Source organism: Aegilops tauschii, chromosome 5 (genome assembly GCF_002575655.3).
Source record: "Aegilops tauschii subsp. strangulata cultivar AL8/78 chromosome 5, Aet v6.0, whole genome shotgun sequence".
Taxonomy (NCBI): Eukaryota; Viridiplantae; Streptophyta; class Magnoliopsida; order Poales; family Poaceae; genus Aegilops; species Aegilops tauschii.
The window spans coordinates 343,982,074-343,999,869 of record NC_053039.3 but is presented as its reverse complement, the minus strand read 5'-3'; the positions used below and the strand labels follow the sequence as shown (position 1 = coordinate 343,999,869).

General features: G+C 43.7%; 1 protein-coding gene across 3 annotated transcripts; it reads left to right on the top strand.

Moving 5' to 3' along the window:
• The first annotated feature begins 272 nt into the window (after positions 1 to 272).
• LOC109784816 (uncharacterized) lies at positions 273 to 10,991 on the top strand. 3 transcript variants are annotated; one of them, XM_020343421.4, is made up of 13 exons: positions 293 to 1,172; positions 2,141 to 2,417; positions 2,588 to 2,773; positions 2,949 to 3,101; positions 3,526 to 4,113; positions 4,336 to 6,474; positions 6,769 to 6,938; positions 7,028 to 7,183; positions 7,781 to 8,015; positions 8,100 to 8,401; positions 8,937 to 9,561; positions 9,647 to 9,747; positions 10,232 to 10,991. In XM_020343421.4, exons 1-11 carry the CDS (start codon positions 409 to 411, stop codon positions 9,229 to 9,231), a joined length of 5,265 nt encoding a protein of 1,754 aa, XP_020199010.1. In that variant the 5' UTR covers positions 293 to 408; the 3' UTR covers positions 9,232 to 9,561; positions 9,647 to 9,747; positions 10,232 to 10,991. The 3 variants fall into 3 exon arrangements, with proteins under 3 accessions (XP_020199008.1, XP_020199010.1, XP_020199009.1); XM_020343420.4 differs by having other exon boundaries at positions 9,647 to 9,810; XM_020343419.4 differs by lacking the exon at positions 10,232 to 10,991 and having other exon boundaries at positions 273 to 1,172; positions 9,647 to 10,084.
• The last annotated feature ends 6,805 nt before the right edge of the window (positions 10,992 to 17,796 follow it).

Here is a 17,796-nt window from a genome sequence, read left to right as displayed (position 1 = left end):
GCCCGCCAGCGCTCGGCGCCACGCCCACGCCCACGCGGTCGTTGCTCTCCAGTCTCCACCGCCACATCCCTCCCCGCTCCCGCCCACGCCCACCAGAAGCCGCTCCTCGTGGCCCACGCAAGCCACCTTCCCCGCCACCGTACGCGTAGCTCTCGGCCGACGGGCGCGCGCCAAGCCGCGGTCAGGCCCCACGCACCAGCGACACGGACCCGTGGGCCCGCCCCGCCGGTATAGCGACGAACTGCCGGAGCTTTTCGCTCGAAAGGCCCAGGAGCCCTTTGCTTCCCGTCGACGTCCCGTCCTCCCCTTTTTGCCAATCCGGCTCCGCCTCTCCCCACCACCGCTTCCCTCCGCTCCCTCCATCGCCGCCCCCCACTCCACCACCAGCTTCCCGAACGCTCTCCGCTGATGCTTCTCCGCCCCGTCCCCTCCCCGCCGCCGCCCCGCTTCCCCGCCGCCGCGGCCCGCAGGAGCGCCGCCCCAGCCACCGCGCCCTTCTTCCTCGTGCTGCGGCGCCGGCAGCGGCGGCGCCGCCACCGCCCGCACGCCCGCCTCCGCGCCTCCCTCTCCGACCTCCTCGCGAGCCTCCCGGCCTCGCTCGCGCTCGTCGGCCCCGCGGCGGCGGCCGCCGCGGCCGCCGTCGTCTCCTCCATCGCCTCCCCGTCCTCCTACCTCCGGAGCGGCCTCCCACCCCCCAGCTCCCCCGATCACGAGGACGACGCCGCGGCCGCCGGCGAGTGGATCCTCTTCACCAGCCCGACGCCCTTCAACCGCTGCGTGCTGCTGCGGTGCCCGTCCGTGTCCTTCGAGGACGGGGGCGTGCTGCTCGACGGCGTCAACGAGCGCCTGCTCACCCAGGACCGCCACTACGTCAACCTCAGCCGGGGCAGCATCCCCGCCGCGCCCGCCGGGCAGGGCGCCGGCGAGGTGTCCTACCAGCGCCTCTGCATCCCCCTGGAGGACGGCGGGGTGATCGCGCTTGACTGGCCTGCTAATCTGGATCTGGACAAGGAGCATGGGCTCGATTCCACGGTGCTCCTCGTGCCCGGCACCCCCGAGGGGAGCATGGACAGGGGCATCGAGATGTTCGTGCTGGATGCGCTCAAGAATGGCTACTTCCCCATTGTCATGAACCCCAGAGGCTGCGGCGGATCACCGCTTACTACACCAAGGTGAAGTTAGTCACCATAGCTCTTTCACAGTCTGCGATTCCGCAAAGTTAGCACGCATATCATTGTTGGAGTAAATTACTAGGCGTCAGAAACAGTTCTGTATGCCCAATTTCCCGGCTATTATATCGCGGTGGCAGAAACAGTGATTAAGAGTGAACTGTATGTATCTGGAAATGGCTATATTATTTGTTGCTTGGATCATATTTACAAACTTGAGTACTAAATTGACCAAGATATATTCTTATAGGAAATAGCATATGCTTGCTGTCTGTACATAATTTTGAATTTTGGTACTCCCCTCTCTGAGACCAAGGCTATAGTAGTACTATAGAAAATTTACGTTTATGAGAGCCAAAACAGATCAGTACGTGCAGCTTCAAAGCTGTAGGAAGTACTCCCTCCGTCCCATAATATAAGATGTTATTACATCCAATATGTGAGTATATTGAATGTAATAAGATCTTATATTATGGGATGGAGGGAGTATTTTGTTATTGCAACGTGATATTGTCAAGTAAAGTTCAGCCAGTGTAGCGAAGCATAGTATTACTGTACTAGTTTCTTACCTGTTACTGTTATTTTATCGAGCCGTAAGCAATCATTTGTGATACTGAGAATTCTTGTAATCCGGAAACATCAGGGGACCTCTAGTGATTGCTATGCCGTCGACTTAATTCACCCCTTCTATAGAGGAACATTATTGCAACACTGTACTCTGTTGATGGTGATACACAAGTTTTGATGCGTTGCAATCAGTGGCGGAGCTGTGTTGGGGCGGGGGGGGGGGGGGGAGGCTTGGATGAATTTCTGAAGAATTTTTTTTAGGGAGACTTAGATTAGCCCCCCCCCCAAACACTGATGATTTTTGCGTTTCGACCCCCAGTGATTTTCGGCTAGCTCCGCCACTGGTTGCAATGACATATATCTTGCCTAAAATTGCAGCTCTTCTAAACAAACTTCTTATGTAGGTTATTTACAGCGGCTGACAGTGATGACATCTGCACAACGATCCGCTTTATAAACAGCAAAAGGCCATGGACGACAATAATGGGTGTTGGGTGGGGTTATGGAGCCAATATGCTGACAAAGTACCTTGTGGAAGCTGGAGAGTCTACTCCTCTTACGGCTGCTGTTTGTATCGACAATCCTTTTGACCTACAGGAAGCAACAAGAACATTTCCTCATAATATCGCTCTTGATCAAAAGCTCACAGCTGGCTTGGTTGATATTCTGCGTGCGAATAAGGTTGTGACCCCACACTAGTAGTATCTCCTTTCCACATCTTGTTAACAGAACAATAGCGTAAGCTGTGCATGTTAAATAACTTGACCAGCCAGCTGCCCCTGAGATGGCCTGCATTTGCAAGCAGTCTTTCTTCTCCAGAGTAGGACATTTAGTCTGTTTTATTGTTTCAGGAACTCTTTCAAGGAAAAGATAAAGACTTTGATGTCCAAAAGGCTTTATCGGCGAACTGTTTGCGTGACTTTGATGGAGCAATATCCATGGTTTCACATGGGTTTGCTAATGTTGATGACTTCTATTCGGAAAATAGCGTGAGGCCTTTAGTTGCTGGTGTGAAAATACCTGTACTCTTTATACAGGTATAAGCCTAAAATATTACACATCATACCAGTCTAATGTTCTTTTTGAATTTTTTATATCAATCCAATGTTAGGATATGTGAATGTATTAACTCCCAGATTATGCTAAAATCCAGCTACATGCTCTGTCAATACTGCCTTTCTGGTTATCTAACTTTGAAGCCATATCTTGCAGAGTGATGATGGGACTGTGCCACTTTTGTCAGTACCGCGCAGTTCAATATCAGAAAATCCTTTTACCAGCCTTCTCCTTTGTTCTTGTGTACACTCAACTGGATTCACCTTTGAGAGATACACTGAATTATGGTGCCAGAATCTTACCCTAGAGGTAAACATTGCCATTTTTTATTTTGACTCCAATAGAGACATTTTTGTACCTCCTCAAAGAAGAGTTTATATTTTATCTTCAACGTGATCTCTACCCCAGCTCCCTGCTGTTGAAGGTTTCCACATAAAGAACAACAAAACGTGATTGTTATGTGTGTGGGCACGCACACTTGCATGCTTACTCATAATGTGTTAGCTGACTCTCTTGAGACTGCTTTATCCCTCTTCTCTGATCTACTAGTGTTTATTTGACTACTTATTTAGATGCATGAGTTGATCCATTTTAAGTGATGGCACCAAACTCTGTTGCTTGCAGTCTCCATGGTATTTAGCATTCTTATGGATCGCTTCTGCAATTACTTATTTCATGTTGTCATGTTGCTCATTTCAGCTGTCACGTTAAATTGGTCTTTGGGTTTATGCAGTGGTTGTCAGCAGTGGAGTTTGCTCTTCTTAAGGGTCGTCATCCGCTTATCAAAGATGTGGATATCACTGTTAACCCATCCAAAGGTCTAGCATTCACCGTACCTCAACCGAATGATAAGAAGGTCCCCAAAGATGACAATTTTCATGAGCAAGCTCAGTTTTTTCTCTCTAATAATTTTCCCCATGGAATAAATGGGCTGCTCAATGATTCTGCAAATGAATATTCTGGTGCTCAAAACAGCGAAAATGGGCTGCTCACTGATTCTGCAAATGGATGTTCTGGTGCTCAAAACAGCAAAAATGGGTTGCCCACTGATTCTGCAAATGGATATTCTGGTGCTCAAAACAGTGAAAATGGGCTGCTCACTGATTCTGCAAATGGATATTCTGGTGCTCAAAACAGCAAAAACAGGCTGTTAGAAGATAATGGTGACGTAGGCAGGATACGCAAAGAGGCTGATGAAGAGGAGCTAGAAGACATTCCTGAAGATGTTGAAAAAGGTCATGTACTACAATCAGCAGGTCTTGTGATGAATATGCTGGATGCTACAATGCCCGGCACTCTGGATGATGATCAAAAGAACAAGGTATAGCAGATCTAGATAATATTTTCTGTTGAGTCAAATTTCTCCATGCCTTATAGCATTCCATTCCAAGGTCATAGGCCAGTCATGGAACGTTCTTTTCTGTTCATCGTGTAAATTATGATGTTTATAGAAATACTGAGTTTTTAATAGGAAAACTCAAATTTGCTTGCTGTAGTCTTGTGAGTGCGTCAAGTTGCTTACATGTTTCTTTCTTGTCATAAGGTTATGGTGGCAGTAGAACAAGGCGAATCCCTTGTGAAAGCTCTAGAAGAAGCTGTACCTGAAGATGTGCGTGAAAAGCTTACGTCGTCTGTGACTGAAATTTTACAATCTAAACGACACAATTTCAATTTGGATGCATTGAAGCGCGGCTGGACTAATGCAAGATCAACCACCAAGAGAGTGGTCCAAGAAAAGGTCAAAGAGTCAGATCATGAGAGTGGAGCTAAGGATGCCAAAATTATTGACCAGAACAGGAGTATTACATCCATTGGTGAGGGAGACCAAAAAGATACTAATCTGACCTCAAACAACAACAATCCTGCTGAAGGTATTGATTTATCACAAGCAAAGCCTTACCAAGCTTCTGGACCTGTAGGAACTGGAATTGAAACGGGAAGTGAACAGACTCAACTCGATAAATCTGAGAAAGATAACTCTGGAGTGAATGAAAGCAGTGAAGAGAAGCAAGAGGCCGATCAGGGCAGTGTAACAGATCCAAAGCATCTTTCCGATGATCCATCAACAGCCAACTCAAACGGAACTCCCAGGGAGCGAGTGCAGTCGGCAGATTCTACAGCAGAGCAGAATCCAGAGTCCAATATGGTAGACAAGGAAGTTGATGTAGTTCATGCCAATGAAGATAAGGTTGCACTTAATGTTGTTGATCAGAGCACGCAAATCTCTAAAACAGAAGAATCTAAACATCCGTCAGTTAATAATGTGAGACAGGCATTAGATGCCTTAACTGATTTTGATGACTCGACTCAAATGGCTGTCAATAGTGTGTTCGGAGTTATTGAAAATATGATTGACCAGTTTCAAAAGCACAAGGACTCTGAGGACAGGGAAAAATCTGATGGAGCCACCGATAAACCTCCGGTGGATGAGACACAGTCTGATGTGATGGTGGATGTGGACAATGAGTTAAGTAGAAAGGACAAAAATCCATCATCATCTGGTGAATCACAACATAATACTTCTGTTAAAGCTCGTCCAATCATGTCTGAAGATCATAATTTTAGTGAGAAAAAATCTGATTTGAACACTGTTCCACCTTTGAAAGGAAAAATCAGAAGTTCTCAAAGAAATATACCTGGAAATAATGTTGATGGTGATGTTGCAAAGATGGTGAGTGGCTCACCTGATTACTTGTTGGATGTAGCTGCCAGTTCTTATCTGAAGGTGCAGTATGCTTTGTACCTTCATGAATATCTTACAAGACAACTGCAACTTCAGTCACCAGATTTGAACTCGGCAACTGATCTTTTCCTTGATCCGCAAGAGGGTAAATGGAAACTAGCAGATCAAATGGACAATGTGCAAGGTGACATTTCTATATCTGGAAAATATAGCTTCGTCAATGAAGAGATCAAGCATGCAGATTCCTCCCAAGCTCCACCTAGGACAGGCGATGTTATTTTGCCACCATACTCAGCTCTGCGAAATTTTGCAGACTCTGAAACCAAAAGGAAGGTAATTGAGAAGTTGCCTGGTAATGCTTTGAGACAGACACTCACATACTTTATTACTGATGAGTTAACAAATACTCTCAAAACTGAAGTTGGTCGCAGACTGGGGATAACAAAAGCTGACAAACTTCAAAGAAGTCTTGCACATGATGTAGAACGACTCGCTACTCAAGTTTCTAGAACTATTGTCCATGACTCTGAGTTATACAGAGCAACATCTGTGCAGAGGAATCCAACGACTGTGAAATTTGGTGTGGTCCATGGCGAAAATGTTGTTGAAGCTGTATCAACTGCAGTTCTGCGATCTCATGATCTGAGAAAGGTTCTTCCAGTGGGTGTGATAGTTGGTGTAACTCTAGCGTCCTTGAGAAACTACTTCCACGTTGGTGTTTCTAAGCATGACAACCTTACAAAAGCTGCAGTCAAGTCAGGAATTTTGGATGAGGATCTTATTGTTCAGGATGCCGGCGAAGGAAATATAGATAATCTTTCCACACAGAAAGAAGCAAATGCTGATCTTTGCACACAAAAAGAAACAAATACAGATCATTATATCGAAAAACCCGGTGAGCACAAGCAACAGGAGATAACAAAGTCAGATGGTAAAGGCATGATGGTTGGGGCTGTAACGGCTGCCCTAGGTGCTTCTGCATTCGTAGCACATCATCAAGTAAGCAAATAATGCCATGTTGTTTCATTTTTGTTCATAATTAAGCTGGATGGGAATAGAACACATGGATACTGGAGTCCGGCTCAGCCTTTTGTTTGAACATAGTCCAAATATCTGTAGTATTAGGTACTAGTTCTCATTGATCAGTTGTCACAAGTTCAAGAGTGCACAAAGGTTGTTCCTTACAGTGCGTTCCATGTTGCATATTTGAGTTATTCTTGATTCCTAATTATTATTGTTGAAATATTCTGTTTAATTATTCATTCTAACAATACAGATTTTTTTATATCTCAGCAAAAGAATGCTGAAGAGCATGATAGCATGGATAGCACTCAGCATAATCTTGACGACACTGAACTGGAAAAGAGCCAGAACAACTTAGTGAGAAGCTTTGCTGAGAAAGCCATGTCTGTTGCAGCTCCAGTGGTACCCAAGAAGGGTGGTGGTGAACTTGATCACGATAGGTCTGTTTAATGTTGCCATTGCATTTATCATCTTTATTCTCTCTTTTTTGTCTCTTGAATACCCTTACCATGTCTGTCTTTGGCAACAGGCTCGTTGCTGTTCTAGCTGAACTAGGGCAAAGAGGTGGAATTTTGAAATTTGTGGGGAAACTTGCTCTGCTCTGGGGAGGTATTCGTGGTGCTTTGAGCTTGACTGACAGGCTCATCTTGTTCTTACGTATCAGCGAACGTAACTTATTTCAGAGGTTAGTTCTTCCAACTTATAATTTTCTCCAGAAATATATCCAGATAGAGAAGAAACATAATTCAAATGTTATTTCTTCATCAATAGATTATGTTAGAAGGATATGGAAGTTTTAAAATGTCTGGCAGGATGCCCCTGGGTCGCATTGAATTTTGAATCAGCAAACCATAAGTTCCAATCATTTTTTAGTTTCCTACACTAAATCAATCACCTTGTAGAACTAGTTGCAAGTTTGCGACATGATAACACCATAAGTTTCATATATCAGCATAGCCTTATTTTGTAAGCATCACGAGTGTTATCAATGAATGGCTCGTTCTGTACTGTAGTGGTTATTTGAACAATGGTTTGATTAATTTTTTTCTTACTGAAAGTGTACTATGAAATCAGGAATACTGAACCCACCCCTTCATATATTACCGTGGTGGATTTTCTGCTGATTAGACATGTTAGTTACCCCCTCTATCAAAATATAAGACGTTTTCTGACACTAATAGTGTCAGAAAACGTCTTATATTTTCATACAGAGGGAGTGTGCATTTTCATGGTAATGTCGTCTTATCATGCTGTGCTTAACTCGCCCTTATCAAATTCATAGGATCATGGGATTTTCCTTCATGGTACTTGTTCTATGGTCTCCTGTTGTGATTCCTTTACTGCCAACTCTTGTTCAAAGCTGGACAATAAGCGCTTCAACAGGAATTGTTGGGGATGCTTGCATTATTGGTCTGTATGTCTCTATAATGATACTTGTAATGCTATGGGGGAAAAGAATACGTGGCTATGAGAATCCAGTTGAGCAATATGGGATGAATCTTGCATCTTCATCAAGGGTATGATCATTGCTTAGTCTCGTGTGCAAATATCTGTCAAATGTTCCTGGCACATATACATGACAACTAAACCTTTGATTGCAGCTGCAAGAATTTTTCCAAGGTCTTGTCGGAGGCGTGTCTGTCGTTTGGCTGGTGCATTCGATAAGCATTTTACTTGGCTTTGCAACTTTTCGAGAAGGGACGCCTTCATTCTTACCATTTGATCTTCTCAAATCTTCAAGAAATGTATTGTTGCCAGCTCTTAGAGGGTTTATCACAGCAACTAGCATTTCTGTGGTGGAAGAAGTGGTTTTCAGATCATGGCTTCCAGAAGAAGTTGCAGTTGATCTTGGTTACTACAATGCTATTCTGATGTCTGGAGTTGCTTTTTCTCTGATTCACCGGTATATCCAGTCAAGCCACCATCCCTTCTGTTATTTCACTACTTAATTTTTCAGCACATGGTTCATGTTACTACTGGTAGTTCTCATGGCGATCGTAATTAAATTTGGGATCTAAAACCCATGAGCAGCTGAGTGTGATTTGGGGGGCAATCATTAAAACCCGTGAGCAACTGAGCGGCGTGGTTCCGCAGACGGTACTGTGGTGGGGTGGGTGTGGGAACTGGGTGAAGGACACAAGCAGGGGAGGGGAGTGGCAGAAAATGGGATGGATGGAGTACAGGTTTTTTTTAAGTTTGGTCTATGGTTAGTCGAACATAGAAGTGCCTAGCAATCCTACAAAATAAAGCTTGATTTCACGGCCGTTAACAAACAGATTAGGACCTTTCTGTAGCAACCTTGAAAAATGTTTATAATATAAAATGATCAAGGTACAACAGTAGTGTGGGTTGGTGTATATATTTTTTTTTGCACCAAGCATGATCTGTTGTGAGATCAAGTAATAGAAGGTGTTAACATTTTTACAAATGAATGGCAGGTCTCTACCTTCAGTACCAGGCTTTGTGCTACTTTCCCTGGTGCTTTTTGGGCTTAAGCAAAGAACGCAAGGGAATCTCGCTGCACCGATTGGCCTGCGATCTGGAATTATGACTGCTAGTTATCTCACACAAACCAGTCGCATTATTGCATTCAAACCTGAAACTCCATTCTGGATGATTAGTACCTATCATCTTCATCCGTTTGATGGTGCGATTGGCTTAAGTATTTGTGCATTACTTGCGATCCTTTTCTTCCCTCAGAGGCCTGTTCAGAAGGATACATCTGTGTCATGAGAATTGGGAGGACCCGCAAAAGTACTCTCTGAGGCCAGTTTCAACAAAGGTATCACGTCTGCACAAAACGTGAGCACTGAAGGGTTGCTCCACTGTGTACTATGTTAGCTCACATTGCTGACGCACTGTAACTTGCTTGAAAAAGAGCACCCAGCTAGCCACTTGATTACACCGAGGGGTGCTGCCGATGGATTGGAGCTGTGGGGGTTCATACCCTTGGCAAATTTGTATACTACTCTTTTCTGTACTCTTGACAGATGAACTCTGTTATCGTCGTGGTAACAACATAAACGTCAAGCAGGAATGATTTGTTTGGTTCATCATTATAAGGTATGTATGTTTTAACTGCAATTATACTTTGTTTCTGTCTGCTAAATTGTTAACTCAGCTCTGTTCAATGTTATTGCGAATGCAGGTGGGGCAGTATCGTATAAACTACCAAGGAAGCTGGATATATCTTGGAGAGAAACTAGCAGATATCATAATGTGAAGTCAATACTTGTGCCATTTGGTGGAGTATGTGTGCTGACTGTCTTGACTTGTTTTAGAAATACTTCATGCTGACTAATTGGTGTATAGGTTTGTTCTTAGATCTAACTAAGCCTTTTTTTTATATATTTTGGAACACAAGGATATCCAAGTTTTGGGGTAGAAAATTTTGACAGCACATACTGTATGTAGAAGATAGTCACATGACAGAGTTAGCTGATACATCATACACAGTTGTGTATCTTCCTCGATGACAGAATTTCACTGACTTTAAGGTCAAGTGCAAGTATAATGTTGCCTGTATGTATAGAAGAATCCGTTGAGACCCGCAAAGGGAAATAGCCATTTTTTCTATACCCGCAAAGAGAAATAGCCATTTTTTCTATACGTAATATTTGCGTAATAATGTACTCCCTCCGTAAAGAAATATAAGAGCCATTTTTTCTATATGTAATATTTGCGTAATAATTTACTCCCTCAGTGATCTAAACGCTCTTATATTTCTTTACAGAGGGAGTAATACTTTGCCTCAACTTCTCATGTGCACGTCACACAAGTCGATTCCTCGGGGCTTGGAGCAAGAACCTTTTGTCGAACATGAAAGCTTCGACTTCACATGGCTTTGGAGGCCATTCTTCATTTTGACCCGGCAACGAGATACTTCCTACTATCACAGGAAGAGAGACATTCGGACCTGTTGTTCGGAGGGTTATTGTGCTTGAAGTGATGCAGAGATCAAGGAAGAAGCAGTGTCCTTGGTAAAAGCAATCTCAAATTGACTAAAAAATAACCTTCATGAGGGAGATGTTAGCACAAGATTTTATTGCATCCACACAAATGCAAGGCAGAAGAACTTCATCCATGGATTGAGGCGTAATAATGGTTGGTGACATCGCACAAGTGCTTGTATTAATAACCTTCACCTAGGGAGATTTTCCCACATCCACACAAATGCAAGAAGGCGGAAGTACTTCATCCACGGATTGCCGATTGTGGCATGACAACGATCGATGACATTGAACGAGGAAAACGGAACTATGAATGAAACCATGGGAAGGGTTGCCTCTCACTAGACTGGTTTCAATTGGGAGGTTCTAAACATCATGGGTATCCTTGATGGCATTGACAAACCGTTTACCGAATTCTTACGGCATAAGCAATTACCCTATCATAAGGCATTGAGTCACACGGCTTCATTGTGGAGTTCCTCAAATCTTGTAGGGACATCATCAAAGTCGTAATGATGCACATCATTAACAATTTCTCGGACCTCCATGTGGCTCATTTCTAATGGTTTGCTACCCAAACCACCTTGGGCGGCCTCAGAATCTTCCACCTAGAGAAGTTTGCTCTATGCTCTGTGTTTGAGAAGGTTAGTGAACCACTCGGCACGAGACCCTTGCAATGATGAGAACAGTGGCGGAACTAGCTTGGGATGACTGGGGGCCAATAGAAAAATATGAACTCTGGGGGGGGGGGGGGGGGGTAAGAGTTTGTATTTTCTTCAATCTATGCAGCTACAGCCACGCGCTCACAAGCATCATCATTCGGAATGACGATGCCCTTCACAATAGTTCTTGGGTAAAACATATTGACATAACAAATGGGCTCCTAGTGCAACATTGTAAGTGCATCTAGTGCCCCTTAGTGATTTTGGTGTATTGAAGACTTATAACTTAAGGGACTAATGCGTTTGTGAGTGTACACAGGTCTATAAGTCTATGAGGAGTTTGATATTTACAGAGAAAGTCGACCCCTAAAAATGAATGTCTCCAACTGAAGACTTTGGCTTTCTGAAGACTTTGAAAGTGAAGAAATTGGTGTGATCGTGAAGACTTGATAATCATACGAGGAACATGAAGCGTGATGACTTTTGTTTTCGTAGTTTCGTTTTCCCTTTCTTGAGTCATAGGAAACACCGTACTGTTAAAGGGGGTCGAGGAAAAACTAAGAAAAAGTTTCCAAGTGATGCTCATCTCAAAATCCTACACCTACCAATCCTTTCGAGTGAAGCCATTGGAAATCTCATACAGTTCAGTCAATTTCTTCAGTAACAGAGACGAAGTTCTTCTGGTCTCTGAGGAATTTGTTCTGACTGAGGAGTTACAAATTCGCTAGTGCGGATTGCCTACTAGTGAGAAACATGATAGCCCTGAGGAATTTGAACCTCAAATTTCCGACCGTTGCTGTGCTATGCGCAAACTGTCCCAAAATATCTTATCCACCTAACGGTCATATTATTGAAGGGCATTTATGTCTTATCATGTCGGGCTGCTCCCTAGGCTATAAATAGCCACCCCCTTCAACCACTAGCTGGTTGGCTGCTCCGAGAGAAACTGAAACTTGTCATTGAGAGCATCCCATCCTCCGAAGACTTTGAGCGGAAATCATCAAGTGAGGAAAAACCCAAACCCAAACACCTACAAACCCAAAAGTAATTGAGCATCACTGAAGAGATTGTTCCTGTGTGGATCCGACGCTTTTTATCTTTAAAGACTGTGCATTTTCCAGACGGTTAGGAGTCATGGTCTAGAGCATCCAAGAGAAAATTGTGGATTGCCGAGTCACCGAGTTTGTGAAGGTTTGGGAGTCACCTGAAGACTTACCAAGAGTGATTGAGCGAGGTCTGTGTGATCTTAGCTCAAGGAGAATACGGTGAGGATTGTGTGTCCTCAGGTTTAAATACCTAGCTGCTCCAACCAGACGTACGACTGTCACAGTAGTTGTAACTGGTTTACCAAATCACTGTCTTCACCGAGCTAACTGGTTCTATTTTCTCAACCCTTCAATTTCCTTATTACTGACTGAAGACTTTCTCAATTTCCTCAGTTCAATTTCTTCAGTCAGTTTGTCTTCAGCCTGCTGATCCTATATTTACGCTTTCTGTACTCTGTGCTTGTTTTCATTTCATCATGATGTCTATGCATCTGTTTAGTTATGTATGCATCTGAGTACTTATTCCGCTGCTAGTAGTTCTTTGCTTAGGAATTTCCTCACCCTGAAATTCCTCAGTGAAGAATTCATAAAAATCGCCTATTCACCCCCCCTCTAGTCGACTTAACGCATTTTTAATTGGTTTCAGAGCAAGGTACTCCCTTGTTTTGTGTGATTTTGGTTTAACCGCCTGGAGTTTTAGTTATGTCGACCACAGGTATGATCAAGGTCTCTGCTGGGTGTCCTACCTTCGATGGGACGGACTACCCCTACTGGAAGAATAAGATGTGAATGCATCTTGAGGCAATTGACAACGATCTCTGGTACGTTGTGGAAAATGGCGTTCCTACTGTCACTCCTTCCGTGAATGTTGCTGATGTGAAGAGATTCAAGCAACTCGACTCTCAAGCGAAGAATATCATATGTGGCCATCTGAGCAAAGGGCAGTATGGCAGAGTGAGTGCTTTGGAGACAGCAAAGCTTACCTGGGATAGGCTGTCCAAGGTCATTGAAGGAGTCTCAACACAGCGTGACTCTCGAGTTGACGTTCTTCGCAATCTCTTCAACCGCTTCAAAAGACTCAACAATGAAAATGTTTAGCAAACCTTCGATCGCCTCACTGACATTTCAAATGAGCTTCAAGCACTTGGTGCCACTCACATCACCGACCATGAGGTGGTGAAGAAATTGCTGAGATCGCTTGATTCCTCATTTGACACCCTTGCACTGATGATACAAGAATGTGGAGACTACAAGTCACTTGATCCCGCTGATATCCTCGAGAGGCTAAACACTCATGAGTTCCAGCTTGCTCAGAAGAGAGATCTCTATGCATCGAGCTATGGCAGATCACGCGCTCTGAAGGCCAAGGCAGTATCTGAATCTGAAGGTGAGGATTCTGGTAGCAGCCTTGGTGATCCTGAAGAACGGAGCCAGGAGCTAGCAATGCTCGTGAGGAAATTCTAAAAGTTCTCAAGACGTGGTCGCTTTGGTAAATCCTCAAGAAATGATGACATGAGATCAGATTCCTCATCCCGTGACTACAAAAAGAGAACTTGCCACAAATGCAAGAAACCTGGTCACTACATTCAAGACTATCCTCACTGGGAAAAGGAATCAAAGAAGAAGAAATACAAGGATTACAGTTCTGATGACTCGAAGAAGAAGAAGAAATCTTCAAAGTCCTCATCATCAAAATCCTCGAAGTCTTCATCTCACAAGAAGAGCAGCTCCAAGAAGGCTCGGGCATTCATTGGCAAGGAAATGGACTCTGAGGCTGAATCTGAGGAAAATGAGGAAGAGGAGGCATCTGAGGAGTCAGAATCTGGTGTGGCGAGCCTGGCCCTTGCTACTGCGTTCGTCAGCAAGTCCATCTTCAACTCTGAGGAGAATGGCTTCCCCAACAAGGCTGATGACGACGATGATGACTACGCTCCCACCTTTTGCTTCATGGCAAAGGGTGCCAAGGTACTCAAATATCCCTCCTCTGAATCAAGCAAGGATGAATCTGATGAAAACCTCAAGCCGAGCTACTCTAAACTTGCTAAGATTGCTGTGAAACAACAAATGGCTTTTGAAAAGGTTCAAAACATGTTAGACAAGAGCGATGATATGTTGGGTGAAGAAATGGATCACACTAAAACTTTGACTGAAAATCTTCAGAGACTTCAGTCCAAGTTTGATAACCTTCAGAGCCATCATAACACTCTCTTATCTGATCATGAGAAGCTTTCTTATGAATTTCTTCAAAGAAAGCAAGACCTTGAGAAGCTAAGGGTGAGTTATGAAGATCTTCAGAAGGAGCGAGATTCATTAGTTGCTCAACAGATCAGCGCTGCTCAGGAAGAATCCATTCCACCCTGTATGAAGTGCATTGAATGTGAATCTGCTAATTCTTCACCTGAATGTTCAAATGTTTTGATTGCTACAAATTCTTCACCTGTCTCTGCTATCACTAATTCCTCATCTGAGGATGTTGCTAGTATCACTGACAATGCAGGGCTGAAGGAATTGTATATGATAGGCATGTACAAAAGCCTCAAAGGGCATCAGGCACTATGTGATGTGCTTAAAAAGCATATCCTCAACAAGAATCCTAAGAAAGAGGGTATTGCCTTTGAGAGAAAACTCAATGCTGATGGGACATACTGGAAGTCTGAGCAGTATCCCAAAACCTCATGGGTTGCTGCAAAGGGACCTCCAGTAGATCCATCTACTTTATCTGGCTTTACATGTGAATCTCCTCATTTGACTCCAACTATATGCTGTTCAAAAATCAGAATGGTGAAGTATTTGCTCGATATGTTGGCACTAACTACAGGAACGGTCCCTCTATGAAGAAAATCTGGGTTCCCAAAAGGTGCCTTGAAAGTCTTCAGGTGAATGTCATAATGACACCACCTGTGAAGAATAGGAACCCTAGATCAAATTCTTCATATGGATCCAAGTCCTCATATGGAGCACATTCCTCACATGGATCAAATTCGTCATATGGATCAAAGTCCTCATATGAACATCATCATGCTGACACTTCTGTTTCGCAGGGAAGATCTAAGGGTTGTGAATATGTGCATTATTCTTCAAATCATTATGTTCATAAGTCCTCGAAGAATTTCTCTGCTTATTCATATGCTTACCCTAACCCCTCTTATGTGAAACGAAGTGGACTGGCTTCTATACCACCTTTCTCGTATGGAGCTCGCAGAATGATGAACTCTTTGTCACCCCTCCAGATGTGGGTGGTGAAGAAAAAGAACTAATCTCTTATGCAGGGTCGGGTCTCCAGACGAACCTAAACGTCTGAAGAATTTGTTGGAGACCTGAAAAGTGCTTGAAAGGACACAAGCTAATCATGAAGAAATGAATTCTCATTTCACACGTCCTCATACTGCTTTATCTGTTCTATCACTTGATGAAATTGATCTGATGAATTTGATGTCATATTATTCACTGATGAAGTATATGAGTTCGTAAGCTGCATTAATTCATCTGCAGGATGATCAACCCAAAGCCACTGAGTGGGTCCTCGATAGTGGATGTACAAATCACATGACTGGTGACAAGAGCTTATTGATGGACGCTCCCCTATCTCCATCGCATCTGAAGCATATCACATACGCTGACAAAGGCAAAAGCAAGGTATTGGGTCTAGGTAAGGTTGCGATCTAAGGATCGACACATGGATAAAGTCATGCTTGTCGAGTCCTTAGGATTCAACCTCATGTCAGTCTCAATGCTTTGTGATCTTGATATGGTTGTTATCTTTGGCAAGTATCGTTGTGTTGTGATATGGAAGCTAACAATTCCAAAGTCTTCGAAGGCTTTAGGAGAGGAGATATGTATATTGTTGATTTCTCTACAGGACCACAACATGCTATATGTCTACTCGCAAAAGCTTCAGAAGGCTGGCTATGGCATCGACGACTTGGTCATGCTGGCATGAGGAACTTGCACACGCTCGCGAAGAAGAAGCATGTCATTGGCATTGAGAATGTCAAATTCCTCAAGGATCACCTGTGCGGAGCCTGTGAAGCTGGAAAGATGACCAAGCCCAAGCATCCCGCGAAGACTATCATGAATACTACTCGTCCTTTTGAATTGCTTCACATGGATCTCTTTGGCCCCAATCATTATTCCTCATTCACAAATGAAGCATCTCTATATGGATTTGTTATTGTTGATGATTACTCTCATTACACATGGGTGCATATCGTTACTTACAAACATGAAGTGCAGGAAGTCTTCAAACAATTTTCCTCGAGGGCTTTAACCAACTTTGGTGTGAAGATCAAGCACATCAGAAGTGACAATGGGACCGAGTTCAAGAATACGGGTCTTGATGACTATCTTGATGAACTTGGTATTACTCATGAGTTATCTGCTCCTTATACTCCTCAGCAGAATGGCGTCGTGAAGCGCAAGAACATGACTCTTGTTGAGATGGTTCGCACTATGCTTGATGAATACAAGACACCTCATAACTTCTTAATTGAGGCAATTGATACTGCGTGCCACATCATCAACAGGGTATATCTTCACAAATTCTTCAAGAAGACTGCATATGAACTCCTCACTGACAAGAAACCCAATGTGAGTTATTTCAAAGTCTTCGGTGCTAAATGTTGGATTAGAGATCCTCATCACAATTCTAAATTTGCACCGAAAGCACATGAAGGTTTTATGCTTGGTTACGGAAAGGACTCGCACACCTACAGAGTCTTCAACACCGTTCACCACAAGGTTGTTGAAACTGTAGATGTGTGGTTCGATGAAACTAATGGCTCGCAAAGAGAGCACCTACCTCATGTGCTAGATGAAATGTCACCTGAGGAAACTATCAAGTTCAAGGCTACTGAGGATGTCATTCCTACCGAAGAATCTACTGAAGAAGTTATTCCAGATCTTGAAGAACCTCATGCTGGTTCACCTGAAGAAAATGGCTCTGAAGAAAATGCTGAGCAAATTCCTCGTCGTCAACCCGCTCATCCTCGCGTCGCAAAAGAAGTGCAGATTGAGAAAATCATCAGTGACATCAACGCACCAGGTCCTCTCACACGCTCAAAAGCTTCACATTTGTCTAACTTTTGTGGGCACTTTGCTTTCGTCTCTATCACAAAGCCCACTAAGGTAGATGAAGCATTTCTGGAGCCTGAGTGGATTCAAGCTATGCAAGAGGAATTACATCATTCGAGCTAAACAATGTCCGGGAACTTGTCAAGAGACCAGACCCACGCAAGCACAATATCATCGGCACCAAGTGGATCTACCACACCAAGCAAGATGAAAATGGCCTTGTGGTAAGGAACAAGGCACGGCTTGTAGCTCAAGGCTACACACAGGTTGAAGGAATTGATTTCGTTGAAACTTTTGCACCTGTTGCTAGACTTGAGGCTATTCGCATATTGCTTGCTTATGCTAACCATCATAATATAATCTTATATCAAATGGATGTGAAAAGTGCATTTCTTAATGGTAAGCTTGAGGAAGAAGTATATGTTGCTCAACCCCCAGGTTTTGAAGATCCAAAGCATCCTGACAAAGTCTTCAGACTCAACAAGGCCCTCTATGGCCTCAAGCAGGCCCCTTGGGCGTGGTATGATACTTTGAAGGAATTCCTCATGAAGAAAGGCTTCAAACCCGGTT